The sequence below is a fragment of the Ornithodoros turicata genome, chromosome 10, assembly GCF_037126465.1.
Source record: "Ornithodoros turicata isolate Travis chromosome 10, ASM3712646v1, whole genome shotgun sequence".
In the NCBI taxonomy this organism is placed as follows: Eukaryota; Metazoa; Arthropoda; class Arachnida; order Ixodida; family Argasidae; genus Ornithodoros; species Ornithodoros turicata.
Genome location: NC_088210.1, coordinates 8,038,361 through 8,063,502, shown reverse-complemented (window position 1 = coordinate 8,063,502; position 25,142 = coordinate 8,038,361). Strand labels below are relative to the sequence as shown.

General features: G+C 44.9%; 1 protein-coding gene across 1 annotated transcript; it reads left to right on the top strand.

The window, feature by feature from the left end:
* Positions 1-259: 259 nt before the first annotated feature.
* Positions 260-24,810, top strand: LOC135371163 (NADPH--cytochrome P450 reductase-like). Its single transcript, XM_064605218.1, has 14 exons — positions 260-480; positions 5,049-5,208; positions 5,273-5,327; positions 7,264-7,392; positions 8,958-9,107; positions 9,164-9,288; positions 9,370-9,558; positions 9,636-9,749; positions 12,238-12,356; positions 12,418-12,599; positions 13,970-14,119; positions 14,183-14,447; positions 19,270-19,501; positions 23,463-24,810. Exons 2-14 carry the CDS (start codon positions 5,051-5,053, stop codon positions 23,605-23,607), a joined length of 2,013 nt encoding a protein of 670 aa, XP_064461288.1. The 5' UTR covers positions 260-480; positions 5,049-5,050; the 3' UTR covers positions 23,608-24,810.
* The last annotated feature ends 332 nt before the right edge of the window (positions 24,811-25,142 follow it).

Genomic DNA, 25,142 nt, shown 5'->3' with positions numbered 1-25,142 from the left:
AGTGTCTCGAGCTCGAGGGCGCAAATATTTGCATTAGCAACTGATTAGCAACGCGGTTTACTCAATGGCACAATAAAAAAACAGCAGAGAAAACTGAAGCGTCGCCATCTACACGAAAAGCAACTGAATTTTTCTTTTTGGATACGCGTGGAAATAACGTGCGTGTGCTACGCGCAACCCTCTCCCCCCTTTTTGGATGAAGAGCGCATGCTCAATAGTCTACCCTTCGCTGTTGGCTCTGACGCAGAATGTGTCTGCGTTCTCTGTCCGTATGCTCTTTCCGTAGTCTACGGTAGACGGTAGTGTCTGGCTCCTGCTTGTAGTTCGTCGTCTCCCGAACCCGAATCGCACGCCGTTCGCAAGTCCGAGCACATTTTTTAAAATACCATGTCGATATAATTGGTGCTGCTTCATAGTGCGCAGTATTATTTTATTGGTGAAGTGCATTCTCGTCACTAAAGGATAACAAATTGCACCAAGGTAAGCGGATTTGCGAAATTACTTCGGATTTCACTTCGGGCCACACCGAGAGCGTAGTCATAGGCCTAGGCATTTTTACTGTATCTGTGCTCCGGGAGATCTAGAAAATGTTTTGTTCACGTTACCCCAGCTGTATGATAGCACCTTTAATTTCTCAATGCATATTCACCGCGTTCGTGTGGCTTCATGTGGCATGCGTAACACCATGTTTCAAGGTCAGTGTGTTACACAACTCTTGGATCGCACGCGTAAACCAGGCCGCAATTGACGTTTCCTCGCGTGAACATTTTGTGCGGCTGTGCATTCAGTGAGCGTTGAAGTCGCGGATTACCCTCACCTGACTGGAGAATTGACCGTAAATGTGACCGTCCAAAGTGACAGTGTTTTCGGTGATCTCGTTTGACTTCCTTCACCTTTCTGCTACCACGTAAATGCTGCCTTTTAACGCGAAGGTCAGCAATTTATTTGAGTGTTTGAAGGACACCTCTTCATTTCCTCTTTAGTTTCCTCGTTGCGGCTTTCCTGGATTCCCCTCCCGTACTCTCCAGCGCGCACCCAAGTGAAATTATTAAGTGTGTGGAATGTAGCTGATGCGCAAACTTTTCCGATTCAGCCTCGAGTGCTTTCTATTAGTCCATGGAAAATGAGATGCCATACACTGCTGGCCCCTATTATAGTGACAGACGCCGAGGAGGAAAAAATAGTTTGCAGAAGCGTATATACTCATTGATATATCAAAGAGAAAGTATTCCTTGCTATAATAACATAGCCATTGTCTCGTCTGTATAACCATGTTTATATTCCGAACAAACCCTCTCCTTCTAACACGTTCTCTGACGTTCCGATACTTTTCCACCGCCGCGGAAAGAAATTAAAGTGTTATAAGCACAAATCTGTCATGCTGATGCGCTGTTCGGATAGGACTGTCAGAAAAGCGGGCGAAAGAATTTGCACCATACCGAGCAGTCACAACGTACACAAAAACTGGGCAATTGTTGGCAGTCCTCAGTGGAGCAAGGCTGTTTCAATTTAGCCCTGATACAATCACGGCGTATGACGGTACGCATGTACTCCGTTGCACAAGCTCCGTCGTCCGGGGGCAGATTAGATTTGGTGGTGCTCCAAACGATGCGGTCAATGAGCAACTGATATCTAGGGCACGTGTAACTTAAACTGAGTATTGTACTCTTTCTCTTTATTGATGTGGTCTCTGTACTGATCCATACTGTAAATCTCTGTGCTGACCATACAGGGATGGCATCTAGACGAATGAAGCCAGCCGAACGACGTTGGCATATTTTTTTTAGGTGCTTATTCAGTTATCTGCTGAATTAGGCATAGATCTTACCCATAAAAAAAGAGGACTTGTTACGAGTTAAGTTACCGTGTAAAAAATGTAACTCGGTTGATAACGAAGTTCTTCAGCCTGAAATGTAACTCGCAGTTACGGAGTTACGCAAAAAATAGAACGAGTTACTTCCAAGTTATTTCGGACATGAAATAGTGTGTGAGCTAGACCTCGAGTTCCCTGTGGAGGAGTGCAACATGCTTAGATTGGTTTTGTTTATGTCCGACAATTCGAAAGCTTTGCATCTTACTCCCTGTGGGCGCGCAATGGTTCAGCATAATTTCAGTGGCAGCGATTCTTGCCTCCTGAATAGAATACTCTCATTGATTGAATATCACGTTTTATGGCATAAAATGCCATGAAAGAACCGGAGAGAAAGCAAGAAAATATGTGGATGCGAGTGAAAAGAGAATTAAAAGTAACTCGGAAGTTGGCTTAAGTTACTTTGGAAAAGTTACCCGAGAAAGAAACGAGTTCCCCTCAAAGTTACCACGGCGCAAAAGTACCGAGTTAAGTTACAAGTTACCAAAAAAAGGAACTTAGTTACAGTAACGGGTTACCTCAAGCTCTGGAATTAGGTGAGACTAATGATAAAACTTTTAAACCATTGCAGAAGGACCGAGATGTCGACTGAAAACTTTTAAAGTGCCTCGAGGGACGCACAAATTTGGCGTTTTGTTTAGCTTTCCTTTTAATGTGAAAAAGAAACCACAGCAAGCGTACCCCATTGAAATGACCTCGCTCCGGCCATTATACGATCGACACAAATTGTAAACATTCGCTAACTCATCTTGCCTAGTTAGAAGGAGCCGCGTTCCCCGGTCATCATCGTAAAATGGAGTACTCATTGTTTGGATAAAAGCATTGAGTTGGTTTCATTTGTGCAAAGCGCTTCGTCCGGTTTTAAAATCTTGTCGTGCATGTGTACAACATCATCTGATACTGAAACGACAAACTTTCATTGAGAAAATTGTCTTTCGTTATTGTGCGGGGCTTCAGTGCGTTGAAGTGTGGGCTGGTCTTTGAAGTGACTGGAAAAGCATCGTAGCAACGGGAGAAAAAAAAAGACACGTAGAGCCGTCAAAAATAGCTGTCATTGGGCAGCTTTTGCAAAACTGAATTTTAACATTACAATCATTCCTTTCCTAGCTATGATACTTTTCCATACTTACTTCCATTCTAGCAATGATGCAAAAAGACTGCCTTGAGAGCTGAAATGTCAGTTATAGCTTTTGTCTTTCACCCCCTTCACCCCCTTGCACACACCCCCCTTTTGGGGGGGGGGGGTACAACCAGCTCGCAAGTGCACAGTGTCTGACCCAGTGGTGCACTGTGATAGAATTGACCTAACCTCTGTCAATATGCTTGGTATCACCGAGCTAACTGACAGAATGCATTTGATTATTTTCAACCACTTCGACTAGGATCACAAATGAATCCTAGCTTTCGCCATTTGCATTCGGAATTAACGGGTTATTTTACCGTAAGCATTACGTTCGTCGAAAGAACAGAGGGAGAGATGACCCGCACAATGGTTTTAACCACTTGTGTTTAGAAATGCAAAATTGTCCTGCAAGTGTTTACTGAATCGGGTTGACACACAGCAAACATTCATTGATGCATATTGTGAGTCAACACTTTTGTCTGAGCGCGTCTCGCTTTGCCAACGTCCCCATAGTGAGTGGCTCGATTTCTTCTCCGTCGCAGAATTTCTGCTGGTACCTTTCTGGGAGCAAAATCTCTGTGAAAAAGGGGAATTCGGGTCCAATATGAAATGTAGCACAATCAAAAAGCGACACTGAAACTTCCTTAGTGTAATACATACACATGTGGGGGACCACGCTTCATCAGGAGCGAAGTTTGCCTGTACAAGTATGTATACCTCTATACCGGGTGTTTCAGTTAAATCCCCGGGCTAAATAATTCGCGAACGGGTGCACCAATCAACTAACTTTCTTTTTTACAAGTATCTGTCCGATACCGCCTACAAGCTGCACACCGCGTGAATGAGCGGGAGGCGCTCATTATTAAAATAAAAATGCAAATGAGTTTCGTAAAAAAAGCGTAACTTCTAAAGCAGGGCGCTGTCGGCGTTAAAATGGGTACTACCCCTTTTGGGACCTTCAGTGGACACCTTTTAGAGAAAAACCTGCCACCGAAGCGGGTCATATGTCGCAGTAATTAATTGGCTTCGGTTTGCATATTTTTGTCGCGGCTGGTCGCGGCGAAGCGCAAAAGGACGCTCTTTCACTCCCTTATCCATCAATGAATTATGTCCTTACACCAATGAAATACGCCCTTTTACGCTTCTCCACGACCAGCCGCAACAAACAATACGTAAACCGAAACCAGTTAATTACTGCAACAAATGACCCTCTTCGGTGGCAGATTTTTCCCTAAAAGGTGTCCACTGAAGGTCCCAAAAGGGGTAGTACCCATTTTAATGCCGACAGCGCCCGCTTCAGAAGTTACGTTATTTTTTATGAAACTCATTTGCATTTTTATTTTAATAATGAGCGCCTCCCACTCATTCACACTGTGAGCAGCTTGTAGATGGTACCGGACAGATACTTGTAAAAAAGAAAGTTCGTGGATTGGTGCACTCGTTCGTGAATTATTTAGCTCGGGGATTTAACTGAAACACCTGGTATATACCTGTATGGGCAAACTTCAGCGTGGTGAAGGAGTGAAGTTCGCCTACACAAGTACTGTATATACAGGGTGTCTCGCGCAACAGTAAGTTTTATTTGAAGAGAGCTATGAATGAAAAAACGACCGCTACTTTTCTGCTGCTTGAGTTACAAACAGGTGCTACATCAAAAGTATCACCTGTTTGTACCTCATGCAGCTGAAGAGTAACGGTAGTTTTTTCTTTTACTGCTTTCTTTAAATAAAGCTTATTGACACGTTACATGAGACACCCCGTATAACTCTATATATACTTGTATAGGCAAACTTCAGCGTGGTGAAGGAGTGAAGTTCGCCTATTCAAGTATATATAACTCGATATATACTTGTATAGGCAAAACTTCACTCCTTGTACCTGATGAAGCGTGGTCTCCCAAGCAAAAGCTTGTATGTATTAAACTGAGGAAGCTTTAGTGTTGCTTTTTGATTGTGCTACATATCTTTCTGCGAGAAAGATTCCATCTTAGCAGGCACAGGGCAAGTAAGCAATTGTGCGCTCGAAATGACCCGCGGTCTGTTTGGCACCTTTCAGAAATGGCAAGCACAGAAGGCGAAGAGGAGGTCGCGTTGGTGGGCCTGCTCGACATAGTCATACTGGCGGTGCTCCTAGGTGTCGCCGTCTACTGGTTGTTCCTCCGAAAGAAGAAGACTCCTTCTTTCGATCCATCTGCAATCAAAACCTTCTCGATAGAGTGAGTATTCCTCGCATGCGGCGGAAGTGTTTAAGCAGATACAGTTTCTCTTTTCCCGATGCAGCACAAGCGCGCAGAAAGTGGACAACTCCAGCTTCATAAGCAAAATGAAGAGCACAGTAGGTGTCCCGTTCCTCTTACCGCTTTATGATTAGGGCCTGACTTTTTCGGGTTTTATTTTTGGCCAAATTCGGGGGGCAAATATCGGGTGATATTTTTCATTCGACAATTCGGGTGTATTCGGGTTAAATCCCGTTACGGCATATTCTGTCGTCAGGAATTCGGGTGTATTCGGGTGATTTTTTTTTTGTTTAATAAAAATTTGTCTTAACAAGGGACTAATGTTTAGCAATGTTATCAAACTTTATTTTAATGCACGCTTATGAGTGTGCCACGCGACCCGGATGTTTTCGGGTAGATTCGGGTTAAACCCAAATTTTACGGATTTCGTTCGGGGGGTAAATGTCGGGCAGATACGGGTTTAACCCTAAAAAGTCAGGCCCTATTTATGATGTGTTTACTCGCGCATCTTAGAGTTTTAATACTGTATAAGTGGTTGAATTCGCGGGCTCAATAATTCGCGAATTTGTGGGGAGCCACGATCGTGCAATTGTTCGTGGAACCTTGGATTTGCGGTACCGCGGTGCATTGAACCTCCACCAGGGGGGCGTGTTAAGGGCCTCCCACCTTGAAAATACAGGAAGACGTTCACTAATGGTATCACGACCAGGGATCGGAACCGGAACTGAACCTGAACCGAAAACCGGGAAGAAAACGTTATTTTCTGACAAACCCCAACTGAACCCAAACTATTTTTTTTTTGCTTGTCCCGAGCCGAACCGGAAGTGAACCGAAAAAGAGTTCATTCGGTTACCGGTTCGGGAATCGGTTCAGTGGTAAAATAATTGTACTACTGACCGACCTTTTATTTTTTGACTCACCTGAAATGGTTATCTCCACTTTGTGTTTTCTTATAAGCTTTTTGTCATCTTCTGATTTTTCCTGCTTATTTCATTTTTGTGGTCAACTGCCCTCCTAAGCCTTTGAAATATATATATATATATATAGGTTGCAAAAAAAGATGCGGAAACAGATTTTACGAAAGTTACAAACACTAGTTTATTACGGAGGGAGACATTAAAGAGGAAAATGGGCTAGGGGACGACGTTTCGACAGTGGCACAGTCTCTGTCAGGACAAAAAAACACGTCCTTTTTGTCCCGACGAAGACGATGCGCAGACAGTGCGCTCTTCTCATTCTTTACCAAAACGAGATTTAAAAAACGAGCAAGGATTCGAAAAAAAAATAGACGAGCATCATACCGAACTCGTACCACCACCTCGATACCTAATACAACATTCGCACTCTCTTTGGGCGAGTAATGGATTCATAAAAGATGACCATAGCAAACCCAAAGCCGAAATGCGAAGAGCAATAAACAGAGCGTTGTCGTCTGCTTCCAAGCCCCCCCCCCCCTTTTTTTTCTCCCTTGTCGGATATGATGTCATCAGTGTGTCACCTTCAGGGCCCTCTCGCTTCTTAATAATTTGTTTGAGTAAAATCTGCACAGTTTTGGACAGAGATATTTCGTACACATGTTCCTGACATACCAGAGATTACGGATACATCGCAATCTTTCTGGTGATTTTGTTGCGGAGTCCCACCTTAAGTAGCAAAACCGTGTGAACGTTGCTAGCAACTGTCGTAGATAAATTTGTTTTCTCGTTTAAGGGGGCAAGAAGGGGTAAATGCCATCTGGATTCTCTCCCTCCTCTTGCTTGTCGGTTGTTCACACTTCGCAACGATTGGCTGAAGGGTGTCGATCTTTGACCTTTTTGCCGCGTGTTCTAGAACCATGAGGAAATATACGTTGTTTTACTTCTGGTTGGGTTGAGAGTGTCACCTTAAAGTTGAAACTGTGCGTGGCATGCACACAGGAGTGTATTCAGCAGCTGTGTATGTGTAGCAAAGTGGTGCAGCGAGTAAACACATTGAGCGAATGAGTTACTTTGTAAGTGTGTTTGATGTCTTGTTTCAACGTGCACCCTCCTGCAGGGTCGAAATATTGTTGTTTTCTATGGCTCCCAAACCGGGACTGCGGAGGAATTTGCTGCTCGGCTGGCTAAAGAAGCAAACCGGTTTGGTCTCAAGGCAATGGTAGCAGATCCAGAGGAGTGTGACATGGTACGATTTTTGCTCGTTTACCGTCAACCACCACCGAACAGTGAAACTTGGAAGGGGGAGGGAAAAAAAAAGGGTTGCGGCAACACCGTAGTCCTGCCATCCCTAGATCTGGTTGGTCACGTCATATTTTACGGAGATCATGAGATTCTCTACTGGAGACAGAAGGCTATCGATATTCTCGACGTTTTAAAAAATACTGATAGTTAATCGAGTATGAATAAAAATATTGATATTCTAATCCACTGGATATTGATGTTCTTCGGAATGAAAGGCTGCTCATAGAGGATTTCATTGTCACGCCTGAGTTTCGGTGGGAGCAATACGCTCTGGAAGTAACCGAGCGTTCTGCGCGTATCTCCTCTCCCGGTTACTCCACTCGGAAAGCCCCATTGGCTACGGCGGCGCCCTCCCTCTTCCCTCTCGTTGCCTCCTCTCATGCGCAGAGACGCACTTGCACGGCGTATGCTTCTCCAGAGCTCCGAACAGATGGATGGCTAGCAGACGACAGTTGTGTAGCAGACAACATTTCTCTGAACCGGTCAGCAGGTGCTGACAGTATGACGTCGGTACAAGGTCAGGGGGTCGAACTGTTCACCACCACTGTTTGGCACGGTCACTTTTCGTGGTGCACCTCAAATTCTATTTTTGCGATAATTACGAACTCTGTCGGGTGAATTTTACCGGCTTGCACAACAGTTTTACAGGCCAGGCTCCTGTAAGTACCTGATGCACAACTAACGATGTTACCTTTCATGTCTTCTGAGCACGACCTACTAGATTATAAGGACCATGTGAATAATCATAATCTGCAACCCCTGTGAGGAGCCTGTTCGCACGATCCACTAGGAGCGCTACTCATCGGCCCGCGAGATCTACATCGTGATTGGACAACGGAAATATACCCCGATTCTCCGTGTCTACGGGTGTGTCGTGTATTATGCCGAAGATTAGCAAAGATTTACGCCTGATCCAACCCCTTTCCACCAGAATTAGGCTGAATCAGGTTCAGCTCAACCCGATTACACCCGAATTATTGAAACAAAATATGACCCAATTCTTGCCCCCCCATTTTGCTAGAAATTATAACCCGAAAAAGTCAGGTCCTAGTTATAATTAGGGTCTGACTTTTTCGGGTTTTATTTTTGGCCAAAATCGGGGGGTAAATATCGGGTGATATTTTTCATTCGAGAATTCGGGTGTATTCGGGTTAAATCCCGTTACGGCATATTCTGTCGTCAGGAATTCGGGTGTATTCGGGAGTTTTTTTGTTGTTTAATAAAAATTTGTCTTAACATGGAACTAATGTTTAGCAATGTTATCAAACTTTATTTTAATGCACGCTTATGAATGTGCCACGCGACCCGGATGTTTTCGGGTAGATTCGGGTTAAACCCAAATTTTACAGATTTCGTTCGGGGGGTAAATATCGGGCGGATACGGGTTTAACCCTAAAAAGTCAGGCCCTAGTTATAATCTAGTGGGTCGTGCTTCTCAGTGCCTACACCTCGAAAGCTTCCTTTTCGACCCACTTTCTGAGTTCTCTCACGCATCTCTTCTGTCCCCAGGAAGACCTGGTGAAGCTCGCGGAAATCGAAAACTCCATCGCCGTCTTCTGCATGGCGACGTACGGCGAGGGGGACCCCACCGACAACGCGCAGGATTTTTACCAGTGGCTGCAAGACGGCAGCGTGGAGCTGAAGGGAGTCAATTACGCGGTAGGCCGTAGGAGGCTCTCTCTCTCTCTCGAGGCGGGAACTGACTTTTGTTGCAGGTATTTGGTTTAGGGAACATCACATATGAGCACTACAATGCCATGGGAAAATATGTGGACAAGAGGCTCCACGGGCTCGGAGCCAGCAGAGTATACGAACTGGGTTTGGGAGACGACGATGCCAAGTGAGTCGATCTCCGTCCCCTTTCGGTTAGCTTTTCGGAGAGTTCACTTTTTTTTTTTTTTTTACGTTTTCGCCCTGCCAGTATCGAAGAGGACTTTGTCACCTGGAAAGAGCATTTCTGGAACGCTGTCTGCGAGAACTTCCACCTGGAGATGTCCGGCGAAGACATCAACCTGAGGCAGTACCAGCTCATCGTACATACTGACCTGCCCGAAGAGAAAATCTTTCACGGAGAAATTTCGCGCCTCAATTCGTACTCTATACAGAAGATGTACGTTGTTCGCCGCATTTTCGTTTTTTTTTTTTCGTGCGGGGATGATCGTCGGTTTTCTTTTTTTTTTTTTCCAGACCCTTCGACATAAAGAACCCGTACCTGGCACCGGTGCGTGTTAACAGGGAGCTCTACAAGGGATCCCGTTCGTGTATGCATCTTGAGATCAGCATTACAGGATCTAAAATCAGGTATGGGATGGGAAAAGATGGGGATGAAAAAATATACGCTGCACTCTCCCTATAACAAAATTGCTTTCTTTTTTTTCTAATTGTTGCTTTATCTGAAGTTTCATACTGTCCCACACAAAAGGCATTCATTTCGAACCGGCTTGTTCTAAGTGTAGTTAGGGCCTTGTGTTTGTGCGCTTTATGTACAATCATGACGCGCTTCTCTGGAATTGTGGTATCTGGAAAGCTCACTATCTGGACTACATTGCCGGGAATCAACCTGCTACCATTGGCTTTTGTCTCTGTTATGTACCTCTGTCAGATGGGCACAGATACGGCCTCTAAGGCAATGGCATTAAGAAAAGGCTTTAGCTGAAATGTGTCTTTAAACCCTTTCAGGCTGCCAGACGGTAGCTGTGAGGGCATTTTGCTGGTGATGTCTCCACCGATAAACGCATCTGCGAACGTTAAATGAAATGTAATTAAATCGCATTTCTTCTGACTGTGAGTACTCGGAAACAACCACCTTGGTTGGAATGCACCTACCTAATTTGAATGACAGCAAACGATATTTGTGTTGAAGCAATTTCGATGCTTTTGTTGTGCGGATGTAGACGTCACAGAGTGCAGTGGTTCGAGGGTATCACTAAAAACTGACGAGAAGCAATACTAATGAGATGCAAAGTCCAAATATTCACTAAAAAAACTCGAGGCATTGAACATGAAAAAAGTTAGCGGAACATTACGTCTTATAAAAGCGTTTCATTTTGAATTGAAGGAAATCTGCACCATCTTGTTCATGGCGTTTGGTTACGAAACTTCGACAGTTTCGGCGGAACGCCGTAAACTGTCTTGCGGGAGCTCTGTTCATCTCAGTTTTGTCGCAAAGGCCGTATGACTGACCGGCTGGCAAGAATTTAATGACCGTACGCACTTAAGACAGTAACCGTTAAGGCCGTAACTGCACCTGTCTGACGGGGGCATTATCCGGAATTCGTCATCCGTACCAGGACAAAGTACGGGGGCCTCCAGGACCTATGTCATTCTATTTGGCCTATGCAGAAATGTGTGTTCACATTATCTGGAAGGAGGTCACATCTCTCTGGGGCCTTCTATACTGTTTGGTTCCCCTTTCCTCAGAGGTCAATCTCCCTTGGGATCCTCACAGACACACCAATTTTGGTTTTGTCCAAAAGGTGTGGCTCAGTATGTGACACTGAATGATAGCCATTGTTGAGGGAAGGGGTAGAAAAGGAGGAAGGGGGAAGAAGAGGGAAGAGGGAAAAAAGAATGGTGACTCAAAAGACCACTAAAAAAAGCTGCCTTTTCAGGTCTTCTCCGACATGAACCGTTCATTGCAAGGACACAAACGATGTACTGTTGTGTCCACCCTTGAAAGCTCAGTTTTGAGCTTGTGTTGGTAACTCTTGAGAAATGGTTTTACTTATGGTCATACTTATATTCTACACTATCTTACTATGATCTTCAGTACAAAAATAACAGCAATGGTAGGTTCAAATTTCTGGTTCTGTCATCTCTCCCGTTGATATGTGTAAACCACAACTCCTTTAGAGTGCGCGGCCACTCACAGCGATAAGAATTATCACTCTGCGGCAGATAAAATGAATGAAAGTCATTGTGCAGGAATCTATTTCTTTTTGAGTGCAACGTAGGAGGCCTTAGGCAGCGTTCGCATGGAGCAACTTTTTTTCCGTTCCATTCCGTTCTTCTGGTCTGAAGAAGAGCTTTCGCTCGAAACGTCACCCGTTTTTCATTACCCCCCTCTTCGGTACACCAGTTCCCCTCCCTTTGTCGACTTTTATTTCATCAACATTGAGCAAATTTTCAAATTGCTGGCCGTCAGCCGACATCAGCAACTTCAGTTACTTGTAATTTTTTTCCCAACCGAAATGTTGAGAAGCTGTTTGCGCACTGGCCAGTCAGCGAGGGGAGCATTGGCAAGTGGCTCCTTGTGGAGTGATGTGATTTCATTCGTGGGTTCGTGAGTTCATGGGTTCAAATCCTATAAGTGCAGCTGAGAAATAACTTTATTTTTACTAACACTGCACAGACATATCAATAAAGTATTTTCTATAATACATCGCGGAGCAAAAATATTTTCTATAAATCATTGCGGAGCGAAAATATTTTCTATAAAGCATTGCGGAGCGAAAATATTTTCTATGAAGCATTGCGGAGTGAAAATATTTTTTATAGAGCATCGCAGAGCGAAAATATTTTCTGTAAAGCATTGCGGAGTGAAAATATTTTCTATAAAGCATTGCGGAGCGAAAATATTTTCTATAAAGCATTGTCAAGCGAAAATATTTTCTATAAAGCGCGGAGCCAGGATATTTTTCGTGGTGACTCCTGGTGGACAGCGTGACAGATGAGGTAGGATTTCGAGCGATGTCAAAAGTGTCACCTCAAGAACGGTTGCTAATCTATCGAAGCACCTATAATGGTGGATCCAGTAACCTCCCATTGATGACGACCTCTCTTGGCACAGGTACGACGCGGGCGACCACGTGGCGGTCTATCCCATGAACGATGTTGCAGTTGTTGAGAAAATGGGAAAGATGCTTCAGGTGGACCTTGACACTGTGATCACCCTGAAGAACCTGGATGGTACGTCGAGTAAATTGTGTTTCTCCCATTCCAAACCACTGGAATCTGTAATTTATGGCAGAGGACAGCTCCAAGAAGCACCCATTCCCGTGCCCCTGTTCATACAGAACAGCACTGCTGTACTACGTGGATGTGAAAACTCCACCACGCAAGCACATCCTCAAGGAGATATCGGAGTATGCCACGGACGAAGAGGAGAAGAAGAAGCTGCGGCTGATGAGCTCTTCGTCCGACGAGGGAAAGGTGCGGAGAGGGGCAGCAGGGGTGTTTGCTCGTCTAGAAAACCGGGAATTGTCGGGGAATCTTGGTGACGGCAAAAGGGGTGCAGACTAGCTGGTTAGCTGGTTGATGATGACAGTGAGGCAACCCGAGACAGGGGAGAAATTAGCAGACGACAGATTTCTCAGACGGAGCAACGAAATTTGTTGTCCGTTGTTTTTCCCCTGTCTCGGATCTCCTCGTTGCCACTTTGATGCTAGCGGAAAAGTTGGGAGACTGTCCGGGGAGCTGCCAAAATTGGTAGCCGTAGTCTGAGAAAATTGCGGACGGGTGCTAATCAGTGCTATCAAGCTGGGTGACAGGTAATCAATATTGCAAGCTCTGAGATACAAAAGTTGGGGCAGCCTCGAGAATGAGTGATCTTGAAGAAAATGAGAAATATGAGGGTCGTAGAAAAAAGGAAGAAGAAAAAAAGAGGCGCAGTTACGAGGTCTCCCTACCACAGGAAAAAAACGTGTTCTCTCGAACGGTAAGGAGAAACATGTCTTCCGCTTGCTTTAGTTGCGCACGTGATCCGTAATACTCGGTTATTCAGCAAATGGTCCGTTTCGTGAATGACCTTTATCGAAGCATAGGAGCAGATGTGCAGCTGTTTCATTTTGGTCAGTGAACTCGCTTGAAATCGACAGGGAAAACCTGGGAAAATCTGAGAATTTGAAAGCTACAGTTTGATTGATGCTGCACCTTAGTCGGGCTCGTGGATGATTTACTTGTGTGTATATATATATATATATTGTTAGGGAGGATTCGGACAGGAAGGAACAGTGTTTATTCGGCTTCGTGCGGTAGAGCAAATGAACCTGCATGCCAAGCAACTCAAACAGTTGAGCCTGATGATGACGATGATGAGCCACCGTGAGGGGACCGGCCAGTTTCTCCCTCACAATATATATAGACAAAAGACACAGACACCAGACACACAAAAGACACCAGAAACTGAAGTAGGGAGTGGGAGAGGGAAAAAGGACACAAAAGACTGAAGTAGCGCATATATATATATATATACGTATATATGCGCTACTTCAGACTTTCGTGTCTTTTTTCCCTTCCCCACTCCCTACTTCAGTTTCTGGTGTCTTTTTTTCCCTATCTATATATACAGGGTGTCTCAGTTAAATCCCCGGGCTTGAAACACGAAGAGAGCCGTAAGAGAAAAAATGAGCACCATTCTTCGCTACTTGAGTAAGAAACAGGCGCTACTTGTGACATAATACCTGTTTCTTATTCAAGTTGCAAAAAGCACTGCTCGTTTTCTTTTTTGTCGCTCTCTTTGTCTTTCAAGCCCGGGGATTTAACAGAGACACCCTGTATATATTGTGATTCTTGCACTCTAGGCACTTTACAAACATTGGGTGTTGGAGGGCTGTCGTAGCGTGGCGCACATCCTGGAAGACATGCCCTCGCTGCGTCCCCCTCTGGACCTCCTTCTGGAGATGATGCCTCGTCTGCAAGCTCGTTACTATTCCATCTCGTCATCTCCCAAGGTAGGAGAATTTTGGCTTCCCACTGGCGAGGCGTCTAATCGTGGCGTCTAATGGCAACGACAGGTGTACCCCGAGTCTATCCACATAACGGCAGTGAAAGTGGAGTACGAGACGCCGACCGGTCGCGTCAACCACGGCGTGGCTACCGGGTGGATGGCGTCCAAGCGACCAGACAACGGGACGCAGCCCGTTCTGCCAGTCTTCGTACGTCGCTCTCAGTTCAAGCTGCCCTCGCGGCCCCACGTGCCCATAGTGATGGTGGGACCGGGAACGGGACTGGCTCCCTTCAGAGGGTTCATCCAAGAGAGGGATTTCTTGCGTCAAGAAGGTATTTTTGGACCATGGTTCCCTGACCGTTGATGTTTTTACAATTGTAGCGTAACTTGCCCCATTTTGCGTAGGCTAGATCCACCTCGAGTCAAACGAGCCGGTACATTGGATGTCTCGAATGAACGGGAAAAAAGTTGCTGCATAATGTAAAAAACCCCGAGACTAGGGAACACGAAGGGACAGACACAAACACGAAGTCTCAAACATCGTGTTTGTGTCTGTCCCTTCGTGTTCCCTAGTCTCGGGGTTTTTTTACATTATGCATCATCTTCACCAGCTCGCTTGCTTCCTAGCCATTTTTTCATTGGGAAAAAAGTATATGTTGAAGCCATCATTCATTACCCTAATGCGGCGCATTACTCCCCACCTTTGGTCCAAAGTGGCCATGGCGACATTCGATTACCATTCAGTTCGATGATCATTCATGTAAAGGACTATTGAAATGCCCATGCGGTAGCAGTGTAAATTAGGGAACAATGCCAGTGGTAGGCATCTTGCTGACACACGTATTGAATTTTTCGTGCATCTTTACAGGACGGGGATGTGTAAATAATGTGACACGCACATCCCGGTCTATAGGAAGAAACAAACAAACAAACAAACAAAAACAAACACCTGCAGACTGTGTAGACCAAACACTACATGTCAGCCCCTGTGTTTCTGGCTGTTTCTATCCGTCACCGAGGATGACACTTCCTTGCCAGCATCGCATCACTAATGAGTTACATTATTTCGTAAACTTCTTAACAATACACAAACCAAGTAGAAGCGTGGGACTGTTGATATCACTACGGGCTAGTTGCATCTCAAATGGAACAAGCAGTTACATTTGATGTCTCGAATGAATGGGAAAAAAGAAAATGTGTTGAAGCCATCTGTGAGTTAGGAGAAATACGTAAGCGCTTTTGGAATTCTCTGCGCTGTGCGCCTCGGGAAGTAGGAGGCAAGGAAAAGAACTGCCTCTCGGAAGACTACCTGGTTGCGTGCAGGTCCAAGCGTCCCCTGCATGGCTATTTCTTGTCGCATTTTAGTGATATCCTGCTCTGGATCTAGACCGCCTACGGCACATGAGGCTCTTGCATTGGCAGTGCTGTGTCTGTTTTTCTCTGTCTGGAAAAAATTCTCAAAGTTGACTCAAAGCGCCTACAAGCACCGTATTCACTACAACCTTTCCAGAACTTTCCAGAAGATGTGCAAAACAAATAGGATAGAGCTTCATGCCATTTAATTTGTCATTCATGGGGCTATCGAATGTGTTGCTCTACTCTATGAGGAACGTAAGCGATACCCATTTATGTGGCACCATACCTCCGAAAAATGACTAATTTCAGAAGCCGTTATCTAAAAAAAAAACATCAGAAACGTCCCTCGAAAATGTGAAGTGTCGTAGATAGTCGACACACAGAAAAATGTAAATGTGTACAGAAAAAATGCTATGTGATCACCGTGAACAAATATACCTCTTAGATATATGCAAAAAGCATTTTGTTCTTCACTGGCTCAGCGCCTGGCTTCTGAAATGATAGCGATTAGTTTTCGCATGAAGACAGAAATTGAAAGTATGTTTGGTGGTGGTGATGATAATAATTGGAGCTTTTATGGTGCACAGAAAGTCTGTTTGGAAAGTTTGGAAAATTTGATTTTGCCCCACGTAGGAGACGGTGCCGCTTTTGATTGCTCTGCGCTTATATGGGGCTGGCAAACAATTCTAGGTTTTACAAACTTTTACAAACTTTACAAACTTTTTTTAGGTATGGTGCTGCTTAAATGGGTATCACTTAAGGTCCTTATAGACTAGGGCAACAGATTATACAAAGGGCATGACTTTTTAGGGTTATACGCGATTAGGCCCGGTATATAACCCCCGATTCAAATCGACAAAAACAGGGCTTGACCCGATATTTCCCCGAAAACTGCTGGACCGGGGGCATCCGAACTCATCGTAACTAGCACAGAACTTTAGCAACTGTGTTGTAAATGCATAAATGTGCTCATAAAAACTGTTGAAACTAGAGACCCTGCTGCCTGTTACATGCATGGACTCTGTGTCTGCTGGTGTGTATTATGTCTAGTAACCGAAGACTTGTGCCTGATTCTATCTGATTCAACAAGAATTGGGCAGAATCAGGTTCAGTTCAACCCGATTACGTCTGAATTCTTGAAGCAAAATATAACCCGCTATTTACCCTCCAATTTTGCAGAAAAAACAAAACGGGTTCTAATTACATATATATCATTCGATAGCCGCATGAATGACAAATTAAATGGCACAAAGCCTTATCAGTTTTGTACATTGTCCGGAAAGTTGCAGTGAACATGGTGCCTTTTGGCGCTTTGAGTCAACTTTGATATTTTTTTCCAGACAAACAAAAACAAACACAAAGCAGGAGCCTCTTGTGCCCTAGGTGGTCTAAAGCCAGAGCAAAAAAACGCTACAATGCAACAAGAACTAGCCTTGCAGGTGACTCTCAAAACTGCGCACGACGAAATCGTCTTCTGAGAGAGTTTTTTTCTTCCTCTCCCATTTTCCCAACCGTGCAGTGCAGAGAATTCCGGAAACATATACAGTCAACCCTCGATTTATGAACACCCTCGGTTCCCCGAAAAATCGTTCATAAATCGAGAGATTCATAAATCGAAAATTCCGTTAAGTGAGTACTATTGAGCAAATGGAACAGTATTTCCGAGTTGATACAGTAGAACCCCTTTGTAGTAAACTCTCTGGGCCCATGATGAAATTTTACTAGATCAGGAGTTTTATTATATCAGGTGTGCCATTGAATGTATGGGATTCTATCGGGACCGCAGTTCTCATTTACTATAAGCAGAGTTTTACTACAAGAGGAGTTACTATAAAGAGGTTCTACTGTATTGCGTTTATAATGCAGTATATTGTGTAATTTTGCTTTGGACCATGCCTTCTGCTGTATCAGTCTCACAAAACACAGATGTTAGCGCATTCACACTCTGTTTATTATGCAATACTAAATAGTTTAATTTTGCTTTGGACCATGCCTTCCGCTGTGTCAATTGAGGTCAGGAACACTCCTGCAAGAACCTGTTTGTTGTTTGGATTTTGAGGGGTTAAGAACCGAGGGTGCAATACCTCGAAAACGTTTTGTCTGTTCAGGCGTCATTCATAAGACCACGAATAATCCCTTTGAAGGTTTTCGTTGGCCTCGGAACGATCCGTTCATAAATTGATGGCAAAAACGCTGGGCAACTCCTAGTTGGTTCCCAGAAATTCCATTCATTATTCGAATATCGAGGTTCATAAAATGAGGGAAAAATGCATGTAAAAAGTTTGGTTCCTCGTGCTAGTGTTCATAAAACGGGGGAATTCATAAATCGAAGGTTCATAAATCGAGGGTTGACTGTATTTCTCTCAACTCCCCGATGACTTACACATATTTTTTTTCACATTCATTCGAGACATCAAACGTACCGGCTTGTTCGATTTGAAATGCAGCAAGCCTATAGTGATATCAACAGTTCTACTGCATTACATTTTGACAGTAATGTGTCAGAGCATTACTCATCAGTACTTAGAATGAATGTTCTGGAACTGTCTGGTTATTTCAACCAGTCTTTAAAAATTCACTTACAATGATTTGGGAGATGTCCGAGTGTTTGATACTTATACTGCAGGACTTTGTTAGATACTTTCGGGAGAATCTAAGATTAATGCTATTACTTGATGAAAGTAAAGGCTGAGTACTGTAATGCATTACTTCCGAGAAAGGTAATGAGTAACGGTAATTCGTTATAAAATAAAACTTCCCTATGTCTGCTTTGGACCATGTCTGGATGAGGTACAGCAACTGATACCACGTGGAGAAAATATTTCCTCCTCCGGTGAAGCTTTGGCTGCTAGAGGGTCTGTCCTATCCAATACAAATGACAGATGTAATTTGTTACCAGGACCAGTGTGTCTTTGTAACCAAAGAAAATAACTAGGTAAATGATATGCCTTTACCTGAAGCAGGATGGATGCGATGGATGCAGCTTGGATGCGATATTTACCTTTCAAACGCTTTTACTAATTTTTAAGAGGCAGTGGTCCCGGTAACGAACTACAGCAAAATGACAACAAAAAATGCATTCTTGGAACCAGTAAGGAGTTTCCTGGCACCAGTGTGCTGCATGGTGCAGCATCAAGGAACCAGTCGCAGCCAGAAAGCGCTTTTCCGGAACAAGAGACAGAAACCGCTACGATACCTGTGGTGCCATCTTTCGTCCAAAATAGGGAAAATAAAACTGTCAGTCATCCAAAGTAATGTAAAGATTATCACAGAAATTCTACCTCCCTCTAGAGTAGCGTAGAGTAGAGTGCACCTGAAGTCCCTTTTGATGCCTGGAAGACATTGTCTCTTCTATTGTTGATGAAAGAGGGCGCCACGTGTACCGTAGCGGTTCCTTTCTTTGGTTCCCGAAAGCGCTTTTCTGGCCTAGCTCTGACCAGTTCCTTGTTTCTTCAGCACATACCAATTGACCGCAGTGCATTGGTTCCTGGAAACTCCATATTGTCATCATTTAACGTGCAGCAAACCACATGACGTATTTAAGACGCGTTATTTATCGAACCAGTTTATTTTCTTATCTGGTTGGAACACTGCAGACAGAAAGGAGACTGTCTGATGCTCCTTCTTTTGTGATTGTGTGCACACAAATTACCATATTCTCGTGGCCTTTGGCGTATGACTACGTGTTGATAGCAACCGGCTATTCACCAGGCCGGTGTTGTCACCAGCCGGCCTGGTGTCACCAGGCCGACTCCCATTGTGTTCACCAGGATGGTCTTTCGGGTAACTCTGTTGCAGGCAAACCAGTTGGTGAAACAGTGCTCTACTTTGGTTGCCGGAAAGAGCAGGAAGATTATTTGTACCGCGAGGAACTCGAGAGGTACCTGGCAAACGGTACCCTGACGAAGCTTTACTTGGCCTTTTCGAGGGATCAGCCGCACAAAGTGTATGTCACCCATCTGCTACGGCAAAACAAGGAGGAGGTGTGGGACCTGATCGGCAACAAGAACGGGCACTTCTACATTTGCGGGTAAGGACTTCTCTGTGGGTGTCCCACGTCCAGAGAGAGAGCTAGTATTCTTGAGAATTCTGCGACCGTGGTGCAGCGCTCAAGGCAGCTGCCGAGATTGGCGGCAAGAGCGAGAGTGCTTTATTCTAGGGAACTTTTAAGAGCTTTTAACTAATAAAGGGGCAGTAAACAGGTATACGAGGTGGACTTTTTTTACATGCATCGTGATACGTTGCCGGCGGTGAACGTTTTCCAAAAATTTTTGTTGCAAAAAGTAAATAGTGGCTCCAAACCGACTGAATATTCCCGGCACTCTTTCGCCCTCGTGCCCCGCCCTGCGATGTCCTGGTGACAATAGTGACGCGTCATTTTGACGTCGTGCATCGTCAGCCATTTAGAACGCAGGACACTTATAGTAGATTAATTTTGTAGTAATATCGAGAGGCGAGGTCAATTCTAAACATATTCCCACTTGTCCAATCCAAGATAGCCAGTTTAAACCGTACCAAAAACCCTGAACATTCTATTTCACGTGCGCACTATGTTTTGATGTTTGTTCCCTCGCGAGCTGCAGCTTTGCTCAGTGGGGTCCATCATTGGCTAGGAGAGCGCCTAGAATTCGGTGTTGCTATACGTCAGAACATGGTGACGTGACCCGGTTCCAAGGATAAGGAGAGACTCATGCGGATTATGCTCTTCGAATGGCATTGTTTCGTTACAAAGACGTTCGCTAGAAGTAAAAGAAGTTCATATTTGGATATCGTGAGCTACGTTCTTTCATTGAGCATAATAACTGGAAAATGTTCGTCGGCCTGTTTTTTCGCCCCTTTAAGAGAGCAAGAGAGCTTTGTTCCTTGCACCACACTAGCACTCTTCCACGGGCCTAAGTGTGGAAACACCACTATTCCTCAATGCAGTTTACCTCCCGGAACAAAATATACGGTGTTTACCGCGCCGCTGATGCGGAACATAGACCGATGGCACAAAACTCGTTGCGTCAAAACGTGTAACAATCTTTACATAGAAGCTTTCTTTCAGAATAACAACTTTGGAACGTTGAGCACCACATGGTTTATTCACAGAGACTAACATCCACGGGAGTGCCGATAATCACTAGCAGATCTGCTACTACGATGTACCGCTTGCGACACACTTGTTCGATATCTCCAGCCCCCGTAAAAACGGGTTACCGAACCAAGTTGCTGTGCTGCTGTCGCCTTCGCCTCACCGCCGTTCCTCTGGTGGCGACGGGGCTGTGCAGCGCCACCAGAATGGAGAGATGGCGATCCGATAACCGCACGTCGTCTGCTAGCTCCAAGTGTGTCGACGGGGTAGCTCTTTCCTCAGAATGCGGAGAGGAATGGGAATTGTAACCTGTTTTCTTTTGTTCCCGTTTTTTGTTTTTGAAACACCAGTAAATAAAATGAGGTAATCCCTCGTTTGTGCCAGTTTCACGGAGCAGTCATGGTCTCTTGCATTACTGTGGCACCTTTCACAGAAAGTCCTGCCGACCGCAGAAACTGCTCAAACATGGCCTAATCTCGGTGTACTTATGTTTCAAAAACAGTAAACGGGACCAAAAGAAAACAGGTTTCAGTTCCCATTCTACTCCTCATTCCGAGGAAAGCGCTGCCCCGTCGACGCATATGGAGCTAGCAGACGACGCACAGTTATCGGATCGTCATCTCTCCCGTCTGGTGGCGCTGCGCAGCCCCGCCGCCTAGGGAGCCTCCATGGGTTGCTGCGGCTTCTCCACTTTTCAGGGAGGAGACACCCTTTAACTGTGCGAACGCCGCCTTTCCTCCTCACCCTCGCGCAGAGCGCGCATTGTGACTCCCAACTGTCTGCGCGCTGCCCATTGCCCGCTGTGCATATTGCGCGTTCGAGTGGCCATCTAGCACATGTACACGCAAGTGATTTCATTTCTTCTGTATCTTAGCGTCATTGTATGTTTTGGGAACAAACGTCGCAACTCATCCCTCCGGAATTTTAATCAGGCGTGCAACAAGCGTGTCAGAACTGCCTCTATTACTGCTGAAATCGGTCGTTCCACGAGTCATTTCTTCGGGTAATACCACCGCGCAAGTAAAGAGAGCAGAATTGGAACCAACAAGGAGCTCGTACGTGTGCGAAGTAAGCAAGCACCTTTGCAGCGTGTACCGTGTATTCCGGTTGCTCAGTGGTCATTTACGTTAAATTAAATTAAATTACGTTAAATCTCCGGAAAGCCACAACAAGCTCATGGAGCTTCGTGAACATGTACGTGGTGCAATGAATCTTCGGCATGTTTCGGGCAGCGTGCTGTGTACAATGTGAAGAGACATTCAGGGCGATACCTGCTTCGAAACGCATTTATGCGATGCACTCACCTTTCAAGACTGTGTCGACTTTTATTCATAATAATGTGGACAATAATCTTCCGGCTTGAGAGCAACACAAAGAAGAACTATATCATGTAATCATAGACATATTTGTAAAACTACGATTGAGGGTGCACTTGGGACAGGAGCGTGTCGGTAAAACAACATCGTCAACATTTTCAAGCAAAACGGCACCAGTGCGACCTACGTTTTTATTTTTGTCTTTCTATTTCTATTCTTTTCTATTCTATTCAATGAGATGTTGTAATAAAATCTGCTTGCAATTAACATATTTCTGTTGTCTATACACATTCCCATGTTTACTATTGTAAATCGTTGGTCGAGACGCAGTGATGTGTTTAGACAAACGTTACAAAGCATTAACAACATATTTTACAACCCATGACCAGCTCTACTAGCATATATGACAGTTTTTCTACGCTAGTATATCCTTCATTCCGCTTTTACCCTCGTCCTGCCGCGAAAAATCGAGACAAACGCAACCCCGCCGCTGACGCCCAATGCGATGTGGGAGTCAAGATGGCGGCTATCGTAGCAGACGACAGAGTTGTCGCCTCCCTGAAAAGGGGACGCACATGGAGGCTCCCTACCGCCGCCACCAGGGGAGCGGAAGTGAGGCGAAGGCGACGGTAGCACAGCAACTTGGTTCTGTAACCCTCTTTTACGGGGGCTGGAGATATCGGACAAGTGTGTCGCAAGCAGTATGTCTCGACCATACGGGCCTCTACCCTCGTTGCGTTCATTCATTTGGTTGTTGTGCGAATAGTATTATGCGTTTGTGATTTTCACCATTAATAGCCTTCTAAACAACGTAGCAGCGACTGAATGCAAAAAACAAACTTCGCCAGGAGTCGGGCTCTTTTCACTCTTTCGTAGGGAGAGGCGTCACTTCCGACGTACTGTATGAGTAGGGTTTTTCGTTTTCGGGTTAAACCCAATTTGCAGACCCTCAACTTGTCGTTAGGTAAACTGTCCGAAAAGTGGATCATAATATCAGCAGAGAGAGCTATTTTTGTACTCCTCTTATAAACCCCTCCTGCAGGAGTCAGAGATGAGCTTTTATGGAACTCGGACAAGTGTTTAGTAACTGCTGCCTGCCAATCATTGGATTACATTCGAAGTCTTCCCTTTCTCATTGGTCTACCGTTCAGTCTGTTGGAGTGAGAAGTATTCATTAAAAAACCCCTAATGCAAAGCGGTCGGTTGAAGTATCCGACCGACTTTTGGGACTTGACGGTGACCGAAAAAAGTGCTGTTACTTGAGCGTACCATAATTTCACTCGTACTAGCCGTGGCTTATTCGCATTTTTTTTTCTTCTCACGGGCGCACTGCGGCTTATGCGATGACTATGTTGAAAACATGATCGTAATTGACTGAGCCTTAGTTTTCACGTCACGTCAACGACTAAGTAGGCTTCTTGTACCTAGGTGGTGCTGCCACGATCATTGTGAAGCCTCTGATATAGTAGCGATATGCTAGCTGAGCTCCGACAGAGTTGCGCATGCGCCATTAGACGAATGCCGTACCGTGCATCGAACGAGAGATGCAAAGATGGTCTACTGTAAAACGATTTTCTCAAATGGATGCTTCTCTTGTGCAGGGATGCCCGCAACATGGCGAGGGACGTTCACGAGATCTTGCTGGAAATTTTCTGCGAAAATGGGAACATGTCTAAAGAGGAAGCCGAAGCATACTTGAAGCGCATGGAGTCGCAGCGGCGCTACTCCGCGGACGTTTGGAGTTGATCACGCTGGCCGCAGCTGTAGGAAATCATTTTTTTTTGGGACGTGGACGACTTCCAGGTGTGTGTGTGTGTGGCCTCGGCCGTTTAACCGCAGCGGTCGTCGTCCGGGCAACTGTGGTGCAACGGCGTCGTTCCGCTGGCACGTTGGAGCGTGGTTCAACGGAGGCTTTGATACGGTCGGGAGAATAGACTGGGTATAACGTTCATTCTACAAGCTTCAAAAAGTTTCCCTTCCCTCGTGTGTGCAAGTCGGGCCAATTCTCGTAGCTCCACGTGCTCGGTGCTAATTTACGCTGCGCAGCGACACTGGTTGCTCCGACCTACCCTAAGTCAGTTGGCTTCCAAAGTTAATGCTCGTTCTTTTTTTTTGTTTTTTTTTTATCATCCTGGACTTCCAAACGTTGCGCGCAGCCCATTGGAAAATAATTAGAGCCTGAAGTTTTCGGGAAATATTTTTTTCTAAATTCGGGTGGTAAAAATCGGGTAAATATATCTGGTAGCTAATGTGCACTAAATTCATGCAAATTCGGGTGAAAAAACTTCCATTACGCTAAAATCGAGGGGAAATCGGGCTCAGTTATTCCAACTAACTGTAGCGGTTTGGTACAAACGGTGATGTAACTGCATTTTTCTGCCAAACAAGTAAGTTGGTGCATTCCTACAGACATCCCAGAGAGGGCAATTTGCCTGGCAAAAATCGGGTTCCACCCTAAAGAGGCAACTTTCAATTTGGGGTGCAAATTCGGGAAAGGATCGGGTAAAGCCCTAAAACTTCAGGCTCTAAAAATAATTAGCTATGCAGGGACAATTAGGTAATCTGGTGTCTGTGTTGGCTTACGTCCGCGTGTAGGCCCTAAACATGCTCGAGGTTAACGCTCTTCTGGTGACCACCTCCTGGAACCCTTAACACAGCCACATTGTGGGAATCACTCATTCCATTCGAGTCGGGTAAATGGGCAAAGGTCCTTTGTCTGTCGTTGCATGTGGTCGCTGTACCAGTTTTGATTGCTGGACCACACAACCCGTTTTAGAACCAATTTTACACATGTTCCCCCCCCCCACATCTTTCATACTGGTGTGTCCGCCTGTTGTTACTTTGATTCCTTAACTCTAAATGTTTTATGGACACGTATATTTAAAATATATATACAAAATGCATATATTTTCCGACATGTTTGGTTAATTAAATAAAAAGTGCAATTGATTATTGTCTTTTCAACTTGTGCTGGACATGTATACTTGCGGTATGCTCGGTGCAATGCTTGCTGCAACCTCAAAGAAGTCTTAGTCCACGTTAACGTGTATTTTCAGTAGAATGCACACGTGACTTGGTTTGGTCGAGCATATGGGAACTGGGAACCCATGCCACAGGTTATGCCATGGGCAGTTGTAGAATTGGATGAAAGAGGGGCAGCAGGAGTGCTGTTGTCCCTGGCCTAGCAAGCTGAAACTAAGCCTACATTAGGTACAAGCAGGCTCTGCTGACACGAAAACACGTAAAAACTGCCCGAAAAACCGTTGCTCATCACTCTTTCA

What these genes read in the sequence shown, in the direction of transcription:
- LOC135371163 (XM_064605218.1), top strand. Translation starts at nt 5,051, where the DNA reads ATGGCAAGCACAGAAGGCGAAGAGGAGGTCGCGTTGGTGGGCCTGCTC. An exon ending in ATCAAAACCTTCTCGATAGA is followed by an intron (nt 5,209 to 5,272) that starts GTGAGTATTCCT and finishes TTCCCGATGCAG; the next exon opens with CACAAGCGCGCAGAAAGTGG. An exon ending in ATCCAGAGGAGTGTGACATG is followed by an intron (nt 7,393 to 8,957) that starts GTACGATTTTTG and finishes TTCTGTCCCCAG; the next exon opens with GAAGACCTGGTGAAGCTCGC.